General features: G+C 46.6%; 1 protein-coding gene across 1 annotated transcript in view; it reads right to left on the minus strand.

Moving 5' to 3' along the window:
* The window catches only part of VPS13B (vacuolar protein sorting 13 homolog B), an 823,218-nt gene that overhangs the window by 4,892 nt on the left and 802,741 nt on the right, over positions 1 to 15,585 (minus strand). The window contains exons 57-61 of the mRNA XM_032247702.1: positions 14,104 to 14,280; positions 11,295 to 11,465; positions 6,267 to 6,443; positions 3,756 to 3,858; positions 2,956 to 3,205 (exon numbers count right to left, since the gene is read on the minus strand). Of these exons, the coding sequence (XP_032103593.1) occupies positions 2,956 to 3,205; positions 3,756 to 3,858; positions 6,267 to 6,443; positions 11,295 to 11,465; positions 14,104 to 14,280 (878 nt within the window). The remainder of the gene's footprint in view (positions 1 to 2,955; positions 3,206 to 3,755; positions 3,859 to 6,266; positions 6,444 to 11,294; positions 11,466 to 14,103; positions 14,281 to 15,585) is intronic.

Genomic DNA, 15,585 nt, shown 5'->3' on the forward strand with positions numbered 1-15,585 from the left:
CTTCCCACCATGAAGTCTGATGGGTATCTAGTGTGTAGATCAAGTGGAGTTGGAAGTTTGCAGTTGTAAGCCACTGATTTGTGAAACTCAGGTAGCCACCAAACTTTCCCTGGATTTTGCCTACTGAACGTTGGCAAGACTACTCTAGAAAAAGTGGTAATGTAAAGACTTTCTAGTTCTGTGTGTGGCCCAGAGATAATGCAATCAAAGTGTCTTAAAAGCTGGAGAAAGCCCTTGTGACAGCAGAGATATAGTAAAGGGGTTTGCTAAAGGAATAAGCAGGGAATCCCTTAGAGTTTGGATCCTGTGGTGTTAAGCTTGGGGAAAAGTCCCAAAAGATTCACTAACAGATGAAAGCTGTGCACCACCAGGCAAAAGCCAGAGCTCTGATATCATTTGATGGGGCCAGAATTCAGCTGGAAAGCTTTGAATACACAAAGATTTAATTGCTCCTCCTGAACAGCAGCACAGGAAAACCCGTGTTGTGAAAGGAACCCAGCCAAGGAATAAATTGACCTTCTGACTCATTCTGAGCCTCTCATAAGGGATTTCAATAATGTGCCAGGCATATTAAGCAATTATTACCCCTAAACTGGTTTCATTTAACCAAGAAAAGCAAATGCTGATTTAAAAAAAATTTCAATCCTGCCATACTTAAATGTACCACATGATGTCATCTACAAATTAATTCCTTCCAAAATTCAAAGGAGCTGTGTTTCCTAGCATCTCGGGCAAAAGCTAAAAAACAGAAAAGTTGTTTATACAGAGATCTTAAAATACTGCTTTTAGTCTTCACTGGAAGTGTTCAGAGCAGACAGGCTTCCTTATGTCTGTGGATTATGTTGGGATGCACTAAGAGCCAGGCAGCTTAAGAAAGATCACTGATAAGGCAGTACTGCTGGCCACCCTCCCCTGCCCACTCATTTGAAAATACCTTGGATTACAGCACTTGGGAGGGTTTAGTCTCAGATGCTCTGCAGCATGAGTTTTCTTGGGGGTGGGTAGGAGAGGTTAGGTTATAGACACAGGATCAAGGGAACAGTTACTCCTATTTATGACTTAAGAAGTAAAGTGGAATAGAGAAAGCAGAATGTGGAGGCTTAAGGCACACTGGCCCATCCACCTTCTGGCCAGTACCCAGCTTTGGCTGTGTGGGCACAGTGCTTCTGCCTTCAGTCATGTCTTCCCATCTCTGTTTTAGGCCTTCCTTAATACCAACCCTCTTTTAGCCCTGGATACCAGTGGAAAATCAGTGTTAAAAATCGTATCCAGAGCTTTAGTGCTGCTTCCTCTGATGCCACAGTCCCAATAATCTTGGCAACTTTTAGGTGTGGTGACTTCAGATATGACCTCAATAACCCCTAGAGAAACTGAGGTCTGTTCCCCTCTAGCTATGATGATTCTCCACAGTACCTGCCTCAAACACAAAAGAGAAAGATCACAGTTGAAGACAGAGACAGTTCAATGGCAAAAGAATCTCCAGTCTCAATAGTTTAAGATCTGAAATATTTCCCAAGCAGCTAAGGATTAATGATGGCCACAGGGCCTTGGAGGTTTCTCATTAAGGACTAAAGACTTGATGGTAATGATATCCCTTGCCAAATCCTGTAGCCAGATCACCGCTGCTTTATTGTCAACTGATCAGAAGATTTTGGCAGATCTAGTAAAGTCAGCCTGGACATCTGACCTCTGTTTATTCCCAGAAAGTCATCAACTCGAAGCAGCAATGTAGTCCTGGTGCCAAACCCTAGCTTAAAGCCTGACTATGATCATGATCCAAGAAACTAGAGAAATCTTAAGAGTTGTTGTGGTTGGCCGCTTTCCATCTTCTCAGATAATTTTACTCAAACAGTGGTGTGAGGGAGACAGGCTTCCATCCCAGGAAGAGGATAATGAAAGAAGGGATCAGGCAGGATCTGCTGGAGGCAGGTTTGCTGTCCTTTGCTGAGGCCACTCAATCCCCAGGTTAGGGCCAGCAGACTCTAGTTTGCCACTGATCCACCACTGTCTTGCTATGTGAGAAAAGACGTCTGTTTTTAGGTAAATAATTAGGGTCTTACGGATCAGGCCATCATCCGGGAAGGAAGGGCAAAGAGCAGTTTTCTATTAGGTGCACCTGTTTACCCTGGGCTGGACTACAGGAAGCTGAGGTCTTTCTGGTCAGAGCTCACCTCTGACTCCTGACACCTAGTATGCCTTGCCTGAGCATCGTTCCACATTAATTTGTGCATGCCAGGAGCCAGCCACAGAGCTGCCCCAAGAGCCTAAGTGTCATCCCCAGGGGTAACTCTCTGGTAGTTAAGGGCTGGGAAACTATCCTGTGGGAAAGACAACAGCCAGAGAAAACCAGTGGATTTGAAAGACAGACCAACTCCAAAATGTTGATCCTTGAAGTCTCCAGGTTGGGGGGTATGGGAGGGAGTGGAGAGTCTTGTTTCATGATGCCCCTTGCTTCTGCAGTGGGCCTCTCCAGCATCCACAGACCTGCTGCGGCCAGTTGCAGGCCTCAGGCAGCCAAGGACCTGACTTTAGGCTTTCAGATCAGTGGCCTCCTTTGTGGAGTAGTTGCCTGGAATTGCTGCCCCAATCCTGGCCCTTCCTATACCGACCCACTCGTTTTGGAACTTCATTATCATGTCCTGTCCATTGAGCACCCCAGCCCCATGACGGCCACGTCAGATCAGCCTCATTCAATTCACATGGTGACTTAGCCCCAGACCTTGAGTTCTGCTGGCTGCCTGCGGGGCTCTCCATGTGCACCTCTGGGTGGGGGCTTCCCAGTGCCCTTTTGTAGTGGCCTTCTGGCCTCCACACTCCCACCTCTGGGTAACAGCTCTCCTTGGTCTCCAGCAGCTACCCAGAGGCTGTAGCTCATAAATGCCTGGGTACCATAATCAGCCTGCTTCTCAACCTCCCTGGCAGCTAGTCTTGGTCGCCTTGTTTTCTGAAACATACCTCCACATCACAAGCCACTCTTGGCTGCTTGAGCTGCACTGTGAGTAGATTGTTCTGTTTGCTGTCCTGTGCACAGTCGATCTCTGTGATGGGGAAGGCCTGCTGCTGTGTGTCCTCACTGACACTCACCACGAAGAGCACTTCTGACGTCAGCAGCAAGCACCCTTCATGCTCCTGGCCTGAGCCCCTCACCAGAATCACATCCAGGGCCATGTGTACTTCTGGTCTGCCCAGAGACTGAAGCATTTTCCTGTTTAAAAGGAGAAAAGTGAGGCCAGGGGACAGATTTGAAAAGATGGTCACTTATCAGTGCTCATTATTTACCAATGGATGGGGCAACACCATAGAAAGCTCCCCAAGGGCAAAGGGCCCTCACCAATTATTCATTTTAGCTTGAAATGTAGTTGTCAACTGATTCTGGCTAACAAAACCAGCTTCCTCCTGGGAACAAAGATTGGCTTTGCCTAACTCCTTTTCTTCCCATTAGAAATGACACCTCTAATTAGAGTGCTGGTTGCACAGGGAATCTTAGGCCCTCTAGCAAGACTGGGCTTCTCTGCCAATGTGTGACCTTCCTTGAGTGGTCATGTATGGAGTAGAGGAGTTGTGCAGCCAGCCCCAAACCTGGGAACAGCAGCCTCTTCCTGTCCCTCTACAGTGCACTTGTGCCTGAGATACCAGTGCCAACAATGGCCACTCCTGGGCTCCCTGGAAGCGTGGCTCATTATCTTGAGAGCAAGCCAGGAGCTATTAACATACAGTATGGATGTAAAGTTGAGCAAGTGTCTCAATAATTTTACCAGACATATTTGACATGGCTGTTTGGAGCCTGGTCAGCATGTAGATCACTTGGCTGATAGCGCTGTTTGGGAAGTTGAGAAAGTCCAGCTCCATGTAAAATACCTGTGGTAAGAGAAGTAAGAGAGTTTTACTAGTTGTTTTCTGGAAAACAGTTTCATGCTGCAATGATGTCATCTGCTCAGAGCCATCCATAAAACGTTACAGATCCAAAATGATGTCACATCTTTGGAAGCAAGTGTATAGATAATCTTTAAACATTACAATGCTCTTAACCTTGGTGATCTTGCATTAGTAACAAACTAAAATATGAATGTTACAGTCCAAGCATAGACTAGCAATTAGAGGAAGCAAAAATGCTCCTGAGAGAGGCTGGTCATGAGCAATAGCTTAGACATCATTTGTAATTGATGTGTTAAGAAAAGTCTAGATAGGTCAGTCTGGTATGGTGGCTTATGCCTTAATCCCAGAAGTTTGAGAGGTCAAATCAAGGTGGGAGGATTGCTTGAGTCAAGGAGTTAAGAGACCAGCCTGGGAAACAAAAGTGAGACCCCCATCTCTACAAAAAATAAATTAGCCAGGCATAGTGGTGCACGCCTGTAGTCCCAGCTACTCCAGAGGCTGAGGTGGGAGGATCACTTGAGCCCAGGAGTTGGAGGCTGCAGTGAGCTATGATTGTGCCACTGAATGCCAGCCTGGATGACAGCAAGACCCTGTGTCTTAAAAAAAAAAAAAAAAAAAAGTCTAGATTGTTAGTTGACTTCCTTAATATTAATACTTCTTTATCTGTGCTAGGGCTAGTCAGAAAATAAACACAACACACACATAGATATATACAAAGGCACACCCTTTGCCTAGATACAGTATTTAAATGCTAAGTGACTTAATCTAGCCGTTAAACACGAATCCATATACATTTATGAGCATGCGTGGGGTCTCTGGTTTATGACATGCTCTCCCTGGTGCCAGCACCAAATGAGGGCACCCAGCAGCAGCCACACAGGCCTTTACAGAGACTCTGCAGAACCAGAGATGGTACAGCATGTATGCTTTCAGAGGGCTTGTAAATGTTTATAAACGAGGCATAGTCATTAGACTAAGAGTTAGTGGTTTGTAAAACCTTCAGTTTGGTAATAAAAGTTTTACAAGAGTGATAGAAACCAAAAAGGCCATGTGAAGCTCTGCTCTGAGATCCTCTTACATAAGGGAGCATTCCTCAGCCCTGGGAAACACAGTGAGGGACAGTGGCATTTTCAAAACCAAAACAATTTATGAAGTATGACTTGACTTTACCTCACTGAGGTCTGCATCAAAAGGAATACTATTTTTATTCATATGTAAGCGCTTGATAAGGGAGAGTTTAACTTTTCCCACTTACAGGTTATAGCAAATCTTATTGTCAGTTTCCCTGTGAGTGAAAATGTCATTCACAGAAGGAGAGGGAAATGAGGGAGACGAGGGAAAGCGAAGAACATGTGCTGACATCTGTGTGGTCTCTTAAAGGATGCTTTCCGAATGGCTACCTGAGGTATGGGCACTCATTCATCTCTACTCCCTTCCTTTCAGATGCTGTTTTTATGCCCTGATCTGGCTGCTGCTTGTCAGGCCTGCTGAGGAGCAGGATGCCTGCCTTGAAACATCCCATGGGCTTTATGGCCAGATGTGGATGCAGACACAGTGTGCTCACATGTCTGACAAACCAGAGGGCACTCCTGTGGTTTGTGATACTAGCTAGACAGCCTGCTTCATGACCAAAATGATGACACCAATTTTAGGTAAAATGGTAACACACGTTTATGGAAAGTCACTTTAATGTATTCTGCCAAGAATGCAGAAAATGAGCCTGGGAGGAGGTGCTTCCTTTCACAGGCACCCACTACTCGTGTGCACACCGTTGCATGGGGAGAGGCCCTGGCACACCCCATCCAAGTGCAAGTAGAGCCCTGCGCCCATGCACTCCACGGCTGTCTGCCTGGGGAAAGGGCTTTTAGTTGTAGATTCTTTGCTTCTGCTGGCCAGGGGACTCAGCCTGGCTGCAGGGAGCGGGATGGTGGTTTTATGGGTGAGAAGGCCACCCCAAACCCAAAGATCCATGTGCACATCCAAACTCTGTCTCATTCTCTACTGCTTCTTAAAGTTATCTTCCCACAACCTCTCTCTCCTTCCACATTTCTCATAGGAAAAAGTCATAATTCTTTTCTCTACTGTATTCTCCATTCTGCCCTCCACCTCTAAACTGGTCACTCTTCATCACAGTCTATCAAGTGTACTGGAAAAAGATTCTATGACATATGTAGACTGAAACTAGTAACTGGTTTCCCAATTCTACGGTTTCATTATTTTTTGTTAGTAGTAAAAATCTACTCTGTAAATAAGCATAGAGAGGTGAAAAAGCCACTAGTTTGCTACTACTCTGCCGTGTGAAAGGTTACATTATCTTAGGAAACCCTTGGTATAATCATGCAAATCAGTAAAAAGTCTGGGTGGGCCTGATGGGTTTTCCACCGACTTACCATAGCCAGTCTGTGACACCAGCTCAGCGGCTCCTCCGATGGGCTTTGTGAACACCCCCATGATTCCTTTCCCCACACCTGAGATGACACCCTTGGCCTTGTGTCCTGCTGAAGCCTGTGCCTCAGATGTCTTCTGGAAGTTCTGCATCGGCTGATCAACGATACCAGCAATTGCACCTGGAACAACAAAAGCCCTCAGTAAGGACAGAGGCTTAAAATCCTCAGAAAAGGAAAGGCTCCATCTGGAACATAGTTTTATCTGGATTGAAAATGAGTCCCCACCCTCATTATAAAGGTTTTACTACCCATTTATTTACCAATTATCTACACTGAGGGCAGCAAACATTTATTATCATCACCAAAATACAATGTTCAGACAGTTTGGTTCACACAGTGAGGATCTGTGAAGTTCAGTTCAGAATTTCACAAACCTGTCAGAAATGCAAAGTGTGGCCCATATATCTTTCCTCAGAAATCAGGCAACACAGTTTAGAGGGAGAAGCTAACAATTCCTGAGGAGCAGAGAAAGACTGTTCAGCCTAATACATTTGCACTGACTGATTCATGAGGATGAAAAACCAGAAGGGGTTAGCCCCTTTCTAATGTTCCACTTTTAATAATAATCATAACAATCATAATAATTTAGTAGTATTAATAGATTAATACATAAGAGTAATTTGATATATTGATTATTTTGATTATAGGTAATCTATCTTGAATGCTTACAAGGTCTGGGGACCGTGTTCAGGAGATTTTCCCAAGATCATACAGCTGTTAAGTGCACAGAGGGTCTGAGTCACAGCATAGCTCTTAACCACCAAGATATTCACTTACCCTGTTTATAAAACAGGCTCTTCCTCTTTGCCAATCTTGGAAAACCTTTCTCTCTCACTTGAATTGAGGTTTGGCCACTTACTCCTCCTTGAGAATAGCGACCAAAATACCCTTTGCAGCCCTGCTCCCACAGCCGCAGCACAGGACATTGCCCGCACTGAGCCTGAGGGTTACAGATGAAAGGAGCCCCTCAGGCAGTCCTGTGGCTACAGCCCCTTGCTCCTCCTACTTGGAGAGGCCAAACATGAGAGCTAAAAAAGCCTCACCATTCTGATTTTTTTCATGATGGAGTGGAGGGTTCCCTGACTGAGAAAGAAGGGAACATTTCTTTAAAATTCTTGACAGAATTCTCTGTTTTCAACTCAAAGCTGCTAGGATTGGTTAAAATGCTCCAGCTGTGCACATAACATCAATTGTAAAGGAAATGTTCTTCATGGACTCCATTCCTCTAGGTTTTCATAGAGCCATTTAAGTATATGCACTAACATTCAGAATGAGCTGAGGCAACAGGCCTGTTTCCCAGCCTAGAGTTGTGCTGCCCAAACCACCTACAGAAACCACAAGGGTGAGCAGAGGAAGCTGCTCCCGGCGGGCCCAGGCGGGCCCAGGCAGCCCCAGCTGTCAAGGGTGAGGGGCAGACAGCCAGGCCTGGCTTTGGCTGGGAGTGCCCCTCACTTGCCAGTGACACTCCATTCTCTATCTGGAAGATTGGAAGTCAGAGTGGCCACACTGAGGGACAGGCAGGAACCCTCGGTCTTCTCTTCTAGTCACCTCAGCAGATTATCCAAATGAACAGCATCAAATCAGAGGGTGGAGTCACCCGCACAGCGCATTGACGGCCACCTGCTCCAGCACACACAGGTATTGGGTGAAGCCTCCTTTGTTCTGCTTTTCCACTTTCTCCAGCCACAGCGAAGGCTCCAGTTACTGTGGCTTTGACAGATACGACTGTTTGGGCAGCCCCCAAAGTGAAAAGCCTGAGCCCCATGACAAGGTGTTAGATTCTGAGAGTCAGAGAGGGAGCTGTGGGACCACCTGCCCCAAGCTTAGCAGCAGACCCTTGAGGGGGAAAGCTGGCCTGTCACACACACCAACACCTCTCCGGCCACCTGGTGCTTTATCTCCCTCTGTGCTCACAAGCTGGAGAACAGAGAGGCCGGAAAAGCGCAGCCGCTTCATGGTCCGTGTAGCCCTGCTTTGAGAGAGGCAGCTTCTCATAGAGCCTGGAATAGCTCTTCTCTGAAGTATAATCCAGCTAAATCCCACAACTGGTAAATTATTGACTGTCATAGCCTCAAACTCTGCTCGAAGGCTTTCAGGAGTGGAAACTGATCCCAAGACTTGCCTGCTGGCGTCAGGCCCGCGGGGTGGGCAGCCACATGGAGATGGCTGTGATCTGATGAAGCCAGTGAGGAGGGAAGAGCGTGCCTGGGAGGGGTTTCCAGGACTGAGTGAGTGCTGCATGTGGCACAACACAGGAGCGACTGCCTGTTGTGCCTTGGAAGAAAGAGGAGGGGGAGCAGGAAGAAGAGGAAGGCCTTCATTACGGAGTGGGAAACCATCAGGCCTTCCCTCGCCTCTTTCTGTCACTTGCTCCTAAGCCTTGGGCAGAACTTGGTCACTGAGCTCTGGAAGTTCCTGGTGATGTGGCTGTTTTGATGCTGCCTTTCCCATGTGGTGTAATTTTGTTTCTGGCATTTTTTTGGTCACACTATCAGAAACACAGGCATAAGATGGGATACCACGACACACCTCGCCATTCTGGAAAGAAACAAGACCCACAGAATATACTGCAGCGTTCCAGCTCGGCGCTTCTTTTTTGACCAGAACAGATGAGCAAATTGAAAAGGAAGCACTTTTGCCTGCTGTTCCTAAATTCCCCACTGACCGTAGTATACGTCAGTCTGCCATTGGCAGACAGTGGTATTGGAGGGATGACTCTTACGTGCTGTCTCTTGGGATGTGCAACTCTTGAGTCACCCCCTCAGAGGGGACTTTTTTTTTCTTTTAACAATGTAAAGAGGTTTTTAAAAAATTGTATATATGTAACATTTGCCAAAATTATTTAAAGTCAATAAATTTTTATTCAAGGGATTCCCTGTTGTGATATTTTCCACTGTTCAACAAGGTTACTTTAGATCCTCTAAAGAGCTGGAGTGAAAAGATTTCTTTTCAAGTTAGCCCTTTTTCATGAAACTGATGCTTATTTTAATCCAGTTGTCCTGTCAGCCCATACTCCTTTTATTTTGACTTCTGTCATCTCCTCTTCATATGGATATACTGATAAAGACTTCAAAATTCGTCAAGAATCACTGGGTCTAATTTCTTCAACCAATTTACTTTAGGGTCCTTTTTACTGTAGGTGGTGGATCTGCCTGGTTCTCAATTTGACACCCTCTCTTAACATATTCATCAAATCATATTGACTCCTAAGCGATCACACTCAAGAATAGTACACGTTTGGAAATATGCCAATACCTTTAACTCCAGACATCCTGTTCTCAAGATAAAAGTCTTTAAAACAAAAAGCCATCTTATATATCAAGTCAACATGAAATTGGAATGCAAAAGTAATACTGCTGAGGATTTCCCTCATAACTGGAGGGGACTTTTCCGATTCACCTGATGCAGGCCTGTTTTGCTGGGATTCCAGATGGCATAGCCAAAAGTGGCCAAGAGAGGGGGGTTGGTCTCTGGGGAATCCAGCAGCACGTCACAAACCAGGAAGTGACCCAAAAGAAGCAGGGATCAGAGAAGCAATTCTTGACATCCTGGTTTTGGTGTTCATGAGAAAGCATCAGGTCTGGGAGGAAACACGGAATGCAGCTGTGATGCAGAGCTTCACGTCCATTCTCAGTGCAGGCTCCAGAGTGTAATAGAAAGTGAGGGTGTTTGGGGAACAAATCTGGTAGATGCAGGCAAGGCTAATGCCAATACTGCAGGCTAAACAGAATTTTTCCAAGAGCCAGTGCTTTTGGAAAACTGTCATGGAGCTCATCCAAAAGGCTCTGCGGCATCTCTCAGCCAGCAGATACTTTTCCTTGCTGACCTGGGGCAATGCGGCTGGGCATATAGCTAAAGACTTCCTTCAATTTTCAAGAGCCTCATAATGCTCCACAGTGTCCCCGTGAGGGTGAAGCAGAGTCAAGAAGGCCCACCAAACCCATAAACATTGAGCGGAAATGTGTTTTTTCCTCTACTGGAACTTGTAATTGTTCAATCTCCCCACATCCTGATTATTTCCAGGCCTGGAGCCCCGCAGGGGTAGGTGACATGGTAGGAAGGCCCAGGCTTCTGTCCTTGCTGGAGGTTTGACCCGGCCAAGTCACTTCCCCTCATCCAAAGTGGTGAAGTTGTGAAGTTCTGTAGATAACTGAAGATCGGAGACAGGGCAAGTCCTTTCAAGCTCATCTTTTCTACCCTTTGCTCTGCACTGCTTTGGGTCACTTTGATCTCTGGGAGGCACACATTCCCTCAGATGTGCAGAAGGCACATTGCCAAGCAATGCAGTTTTAAATTCCATTGCAAACAAATAAACAAAAAATATCCTTGAAAATCCTGCCCTGAAAACGTTTAGCTCTGAAGCTTCCTTTTTATAGATTTCTTTAAAGCAACTTATTTTCAAACATTTGTAATATTTTGAAATATCCATAGCAATCTTCACCTCTAACTATACCATCTGGCTGCTCTACAAACAATAATTGCTCTGAGTCAGGCTGATCTCAAAAAAGTAAAGGGACAAAGTGGGCTCTTCACTGAAGTTTACATGACACTTGCATGTTGCTCTAGTGCTTCTCAAACAAAAGCAAGCATCTCAACATGTGTGGGAGTGAGGGAGCCAGTGCTTGGGAAGAGTTGCCCATCACGCTCTTCAGAAAGCAAACAGTCGGACGCCGCTGTCCTCGTGCAGACACCACTGTGCTCACAGGGGGTCCTATCAAATTAGGATTTCCTTTGAAGAACTTTAGTGAGGCCCAAGACACATTTCATACACAAAGCAAAGGCAGGCACTGCATGTGCAGCTGTGCAGGTGAGCCCCCGGCGGGACACACTGCAGGAGTCAGGGCAAGTGCCTTACCTTCTCTGAACATTTCCCGGCCATCCCCAGGGAGAAGGTGAAGTTGCCCAATCCTGGGAGACCATGCACCTCAGCCTGCTGGAGTCAGACAGGCGGGAGGCCCCGCAGCCCCTTACCAAGCAGGCTGATGCCCAGCCTGGACAGGCCCTGTCGGAGCCCCTCGCCCAGGCTCTCGGGGAGCTGCCGCCGCCACTCCTCCTGCCGGTTGTAGTGCTCCTCATCCAGCGAGAGCCGGTCCATGTTCCGGGCCAGGCTTGTGGCCAGGTTGGTGATGGATGTGAGGGTACCTGAGGGAAAAAGGGCACAGGGTTGGCCTCCTTGTCACATATATCATGGACCCCCAGGCAGCAGTTTCGGAGGCAGCAGGAGCACTTGTGGCCCCTCCGGGACGTGCACAGTGGTGGGTGATAGTGGTTCCCTTTCAGGCAATTTGAAGCAAGAGCCTTAAGAAAAGAGGTAAACCACCGGGACCGTGGCTCACGCCTGCAATCCTAGCACTTTGGGAGGCCAAGACAGGAGGATTCCTTGAGCCTAGCGGTTTGAGACTAGCCTGGGCCACATGGTAAAATCCCGTCTCTAAGAAAAGTCAGAAAATTAGCTGGGTGTGGTGGTGCACACCTGTAGTCTCAGCTACTCAGGAGGCTGAGGTGGGAGGATCGCTTGAGCCCAGGACATCAAGGCTGTGGTGAGCTGTGATCACACCACTGCACTCCAGCCTGGGTGACAGAGTGAGACCTTGTCTCAAATAAAACAAGTAAATAAAATAAGATAGAAAATGAGGCAAAGATGAACACTTGCCCACAGGGGTGATGACACTCTTCAAAGGGTAAGAATCTCAGGCTCTAGAAAGCAGCCTAGAGTTTCACATGAAGCTATCCTTCACTATAATTGTCAAGGTTTGGTTAAAACAGTATTTGGCTCACGCCTGTAATCCTGCACTTTGGGAGGCCAAGGCCGGCAGATTACCTGAGGTCAGGAGTTCAAGACCAGCCTGGCCAACATGGTGAAACTCTGTCTCTTCTAAAAATACAACAATTAGTCGGGTGTGGTGGTGCATGCCTGTAATCCCAGCTACTTGGGAGGCTGAGGCAGGAGAATTGCTTGAGCCCAGGAGACAGAGGTTGCAGTGAGCTGAGATCATGCCGCTGTGGTCCAGCCTGGCTGACAGAGCGAAACTCTGTCTCAAACAAAACAAAACAAAACAAAACACAAAACAAAACACAACAAAACAAGACAAAACACCAGTTAGGACTGATGCCTTCACTGAAGCCCAATTTTGAAGGTTAAAATCTGCCTGTTCTGATTTTAAAGGGTAAGGTTATGTTGTTGATTTTTAAAAAGATTATAAATATTTCAACTTTAGGAATATATTTTATTCCTTCTCTATAACTTCAGTCATAACAAAGGGAGATACTAAACCTTATTGCTTGCCATTCTGAGGATGTAATTATTGTGCCATGGAGAATATGTACAGTTTTGATAGGATGTTAACTGAAAAAAGAGTCAGGGGAATAAAGGGGGTAAATCATGTGAGAGCCGTGAATCTGTCTGGTTTTCCTAAGAAAAGCTATTTTGGTATCTTGCTCACAACAGCCACAATTCCCTCTAGCAACTCTGCACATCTTAGTGAGCGAAACTGAGTTGAGTTTCATGGACAGATCTGGACGCTAACAAACTAGTTCATCTGTTATTGCAGGTCCAGTTTCAGGAAGAAATGGTCAATGTCGTTTTTGCAGCTGCATCTTTACCAGTAATCAGAAAAGAAAAATATCTGTGTGCGCCATACATACAGATACCAACAAACTAAACAGATTTTGCTAAGAGAAGGCAAGAACAAGTGTAAAAAAAAACATTCAATGAGTCAGTATGCTGAAAATACCGCTGCAGTTCAATTTAGCAGGTGTTGGTTGTCTTATTTTAACATAAAAACAACAGAACCACAGAGATTCCAGTGTCAAGAGTGAGCGGTCTGCCAGTGACTCATCGGATGAGTTTCTGCAGCTCAGCCCCTAGGCCTCCCAGATGATTTGAGGCCTGGGGGAGTGTCCTTTTCATTGTCCGTGGAACTTGTTTTTATGACTCTGGCTGTTCTCTTGCCAGTCCCCCACCCATAGTCCCTCACCCCCTCTATGGATCACGGATTCTCATATTTCAAGCTCAAGTCTTCTTTTGAGGCCTTCCAGAGACTTCCACAACCTGTCCTATGGCCTATGGTCAGATGCCTTTTATGGGGAAGAAGCCCTTTGCCCTGTTTTCCCTGCCTCCCGCTGAGAAGAAAAGGGGACTCAGATGGCCCTTGTTAGTTCCCAAGTCTCTGCCAACCTGACCAAAATAACATCAAGCAAACACACATGGATAAAACTAAAACACTGTCCTTGCGGGAAGCGCTTTGGTTTCTGTGCCCGATGACCCATCTGGGCCACAAGATGGCACTGTTTACGTGGCGTGCTAGAGAAAAGTTGGCTGTTTCATCACCAAATCCGCTTCCATGTCAGAATGTATTCATATCCTTAAGAAAGTTATGACAACTGTATCTACATTTAAAAAAATATGATGAGGCAACACAGTGTAGGGTTTCTGATGTTTAGCAGAAATCCTGAACATCTTTAATATTTCTGTATTTATCACATGGAATAACAATTGAGCCAATCCTTGTTCTCCCAATGGGAGGCTTAATATTCTGAAGTTTCTGAAACATTTTCACACACCACAGGCAAGTAGTGATCTGTTCAAAACATAAGACATTATATATGAGCTTTGTTGCAAATCCAAACTCTCACTGCAAGCTAACAGGCCAAACAAAGCTAGAGGCAATCTGAATGCATTTAAAACTTTAACACATTTAAAATAATAATAATAAATAATAATAATAATAAAAGACAGGGAAGGAGTGAAGGCATTATTACAAGGAACGGAAACCACTACCTTTGGAGATGTGCTTTACAAATGATGTGGTCCCTCTGGAGACGCCACTCACGAAAGCTCCGGGGCCCCGGGTCAGCCCCTCATACGGAAGCCTGAAGAAGTCAGCGACCCCGTTCCCGATGCTTCTCACTAGGCTCACAGGGCTGCCAAGAATCTCCAGAGAGCCAACTACCCAGCCTGCAACAGACCAGAGGGAAGGGGTGATTGAAATCTCAAATGCAGAACTTTCAACATTTGTGAAAAAGTGACCCATTTTTCCTGCAATTTTTTTTCACACTAGGGTTGGGAAAGTAATCATTTCTTTGGAAGAAAATAAGGGAAATAAGTCATTCCTGGTGAATTCATAAATGGCAAACTTTCATACTTTATATAAATCAAAGTGATCCTCTGATGGCCCCACAAATGGCTTTAATATGACTGCCTTGACCAGCCTCCCATGTTCCTGCTGAGAGGGGTCCACATGCTGGGGACACACTCTGCCATCACCTGAGGAAGGGTGCTTTCTTGGGCTGCAGGTGTTTGCAGGCGGGAGGTTCTCTCTGAAGCCTCCCCAGGGCAGCAGAGGCACCAGGATAGGAGGAGATACCTGGTTGGGGGCAGCCAGATGCTCAGTGGGGTGTCGCAAAGGGGATGCTAACTTCTGACAAGGATGGAGGGGTTGTTTTTAATCTTTCCCAATCCTAATGAGTTGAGTGCCTCCCTTTGGAACATAGCTAGAGCCAGACAAATGTCTCCCCTTCAACTCCAGCTCCGATTATGTAAACGCTAGTGACAGGGACACCTTTTTTTTTTTTTTTTTTCCCAGACAGACTCTCACTCTGTTGCCCAGGCTGGAGTGCAGTGGCGCAATCTCAGCTCACTGCAACCTCTGAATCCCAGGTTCAAGCTCAGCTCACTGCAACCTCTGAATCCCAGGTTCAAGCAATTCTCCTGCCTCAGCCTCCCAAGTAGCTGGGATTACAGGCACAAGCCACCATGCCCAGCTGTTGTGTGTGTGTGTGTGTGTGTGTGTATTAGAGATGGGGATTCACCATGTTGGCCAAACTGGCCTTGAACTCCGAGACAGGAACATTCTGATGAGGTTAGTGAGAGGGGAGTGTTCCCTGTGCATGTCCCAGGAGAGCAGCCTGGATCTGGTTCCTCCTGAAGCTCGGGCTGGCGAGGAGGTGGCTGCTGCTCTGCAGCTGCGCCCCATGGGAACGTGGCTGTGTGTGGAGTCCAGTGGGCAATACCCTTACTTGCTTCCCCGGGGTGGGGATTTGGGGCTGTAGACCCCAAGGACTGGAGAGGCAAGTGAGGACACAGGAGAGGAGGAGTCCAGAAAGATAGCTTTCTCCAGGAAGCCACTAATCTCCCCAGCCTGGTGCTCGGAGCCCTGTAATGGGAAGGGCATGGGGACAGGACTGGGTGGGAGCCATCCCTCCCTCACCAGCGGGCTCTGAAGTGGAGGACAATCCTGTGACAGAGACCCTCAGCTCAGGG

Source organism: Sapajus apella, unplaced genomic scaffold, assembly GCF_009761245.1.
Source record: "Sapajus apella isolate SASKATOON/1434 unplaced genomic scaffold, GSC_monkey_1.0 scaffold3, whole genome shotgun sequence".
NCBI classification, from domain to species: Eukaryota; Metazoa; Chordata; class Mammalia; order Primates; family Cebidae; genus Sapajus; species Sapajus apella.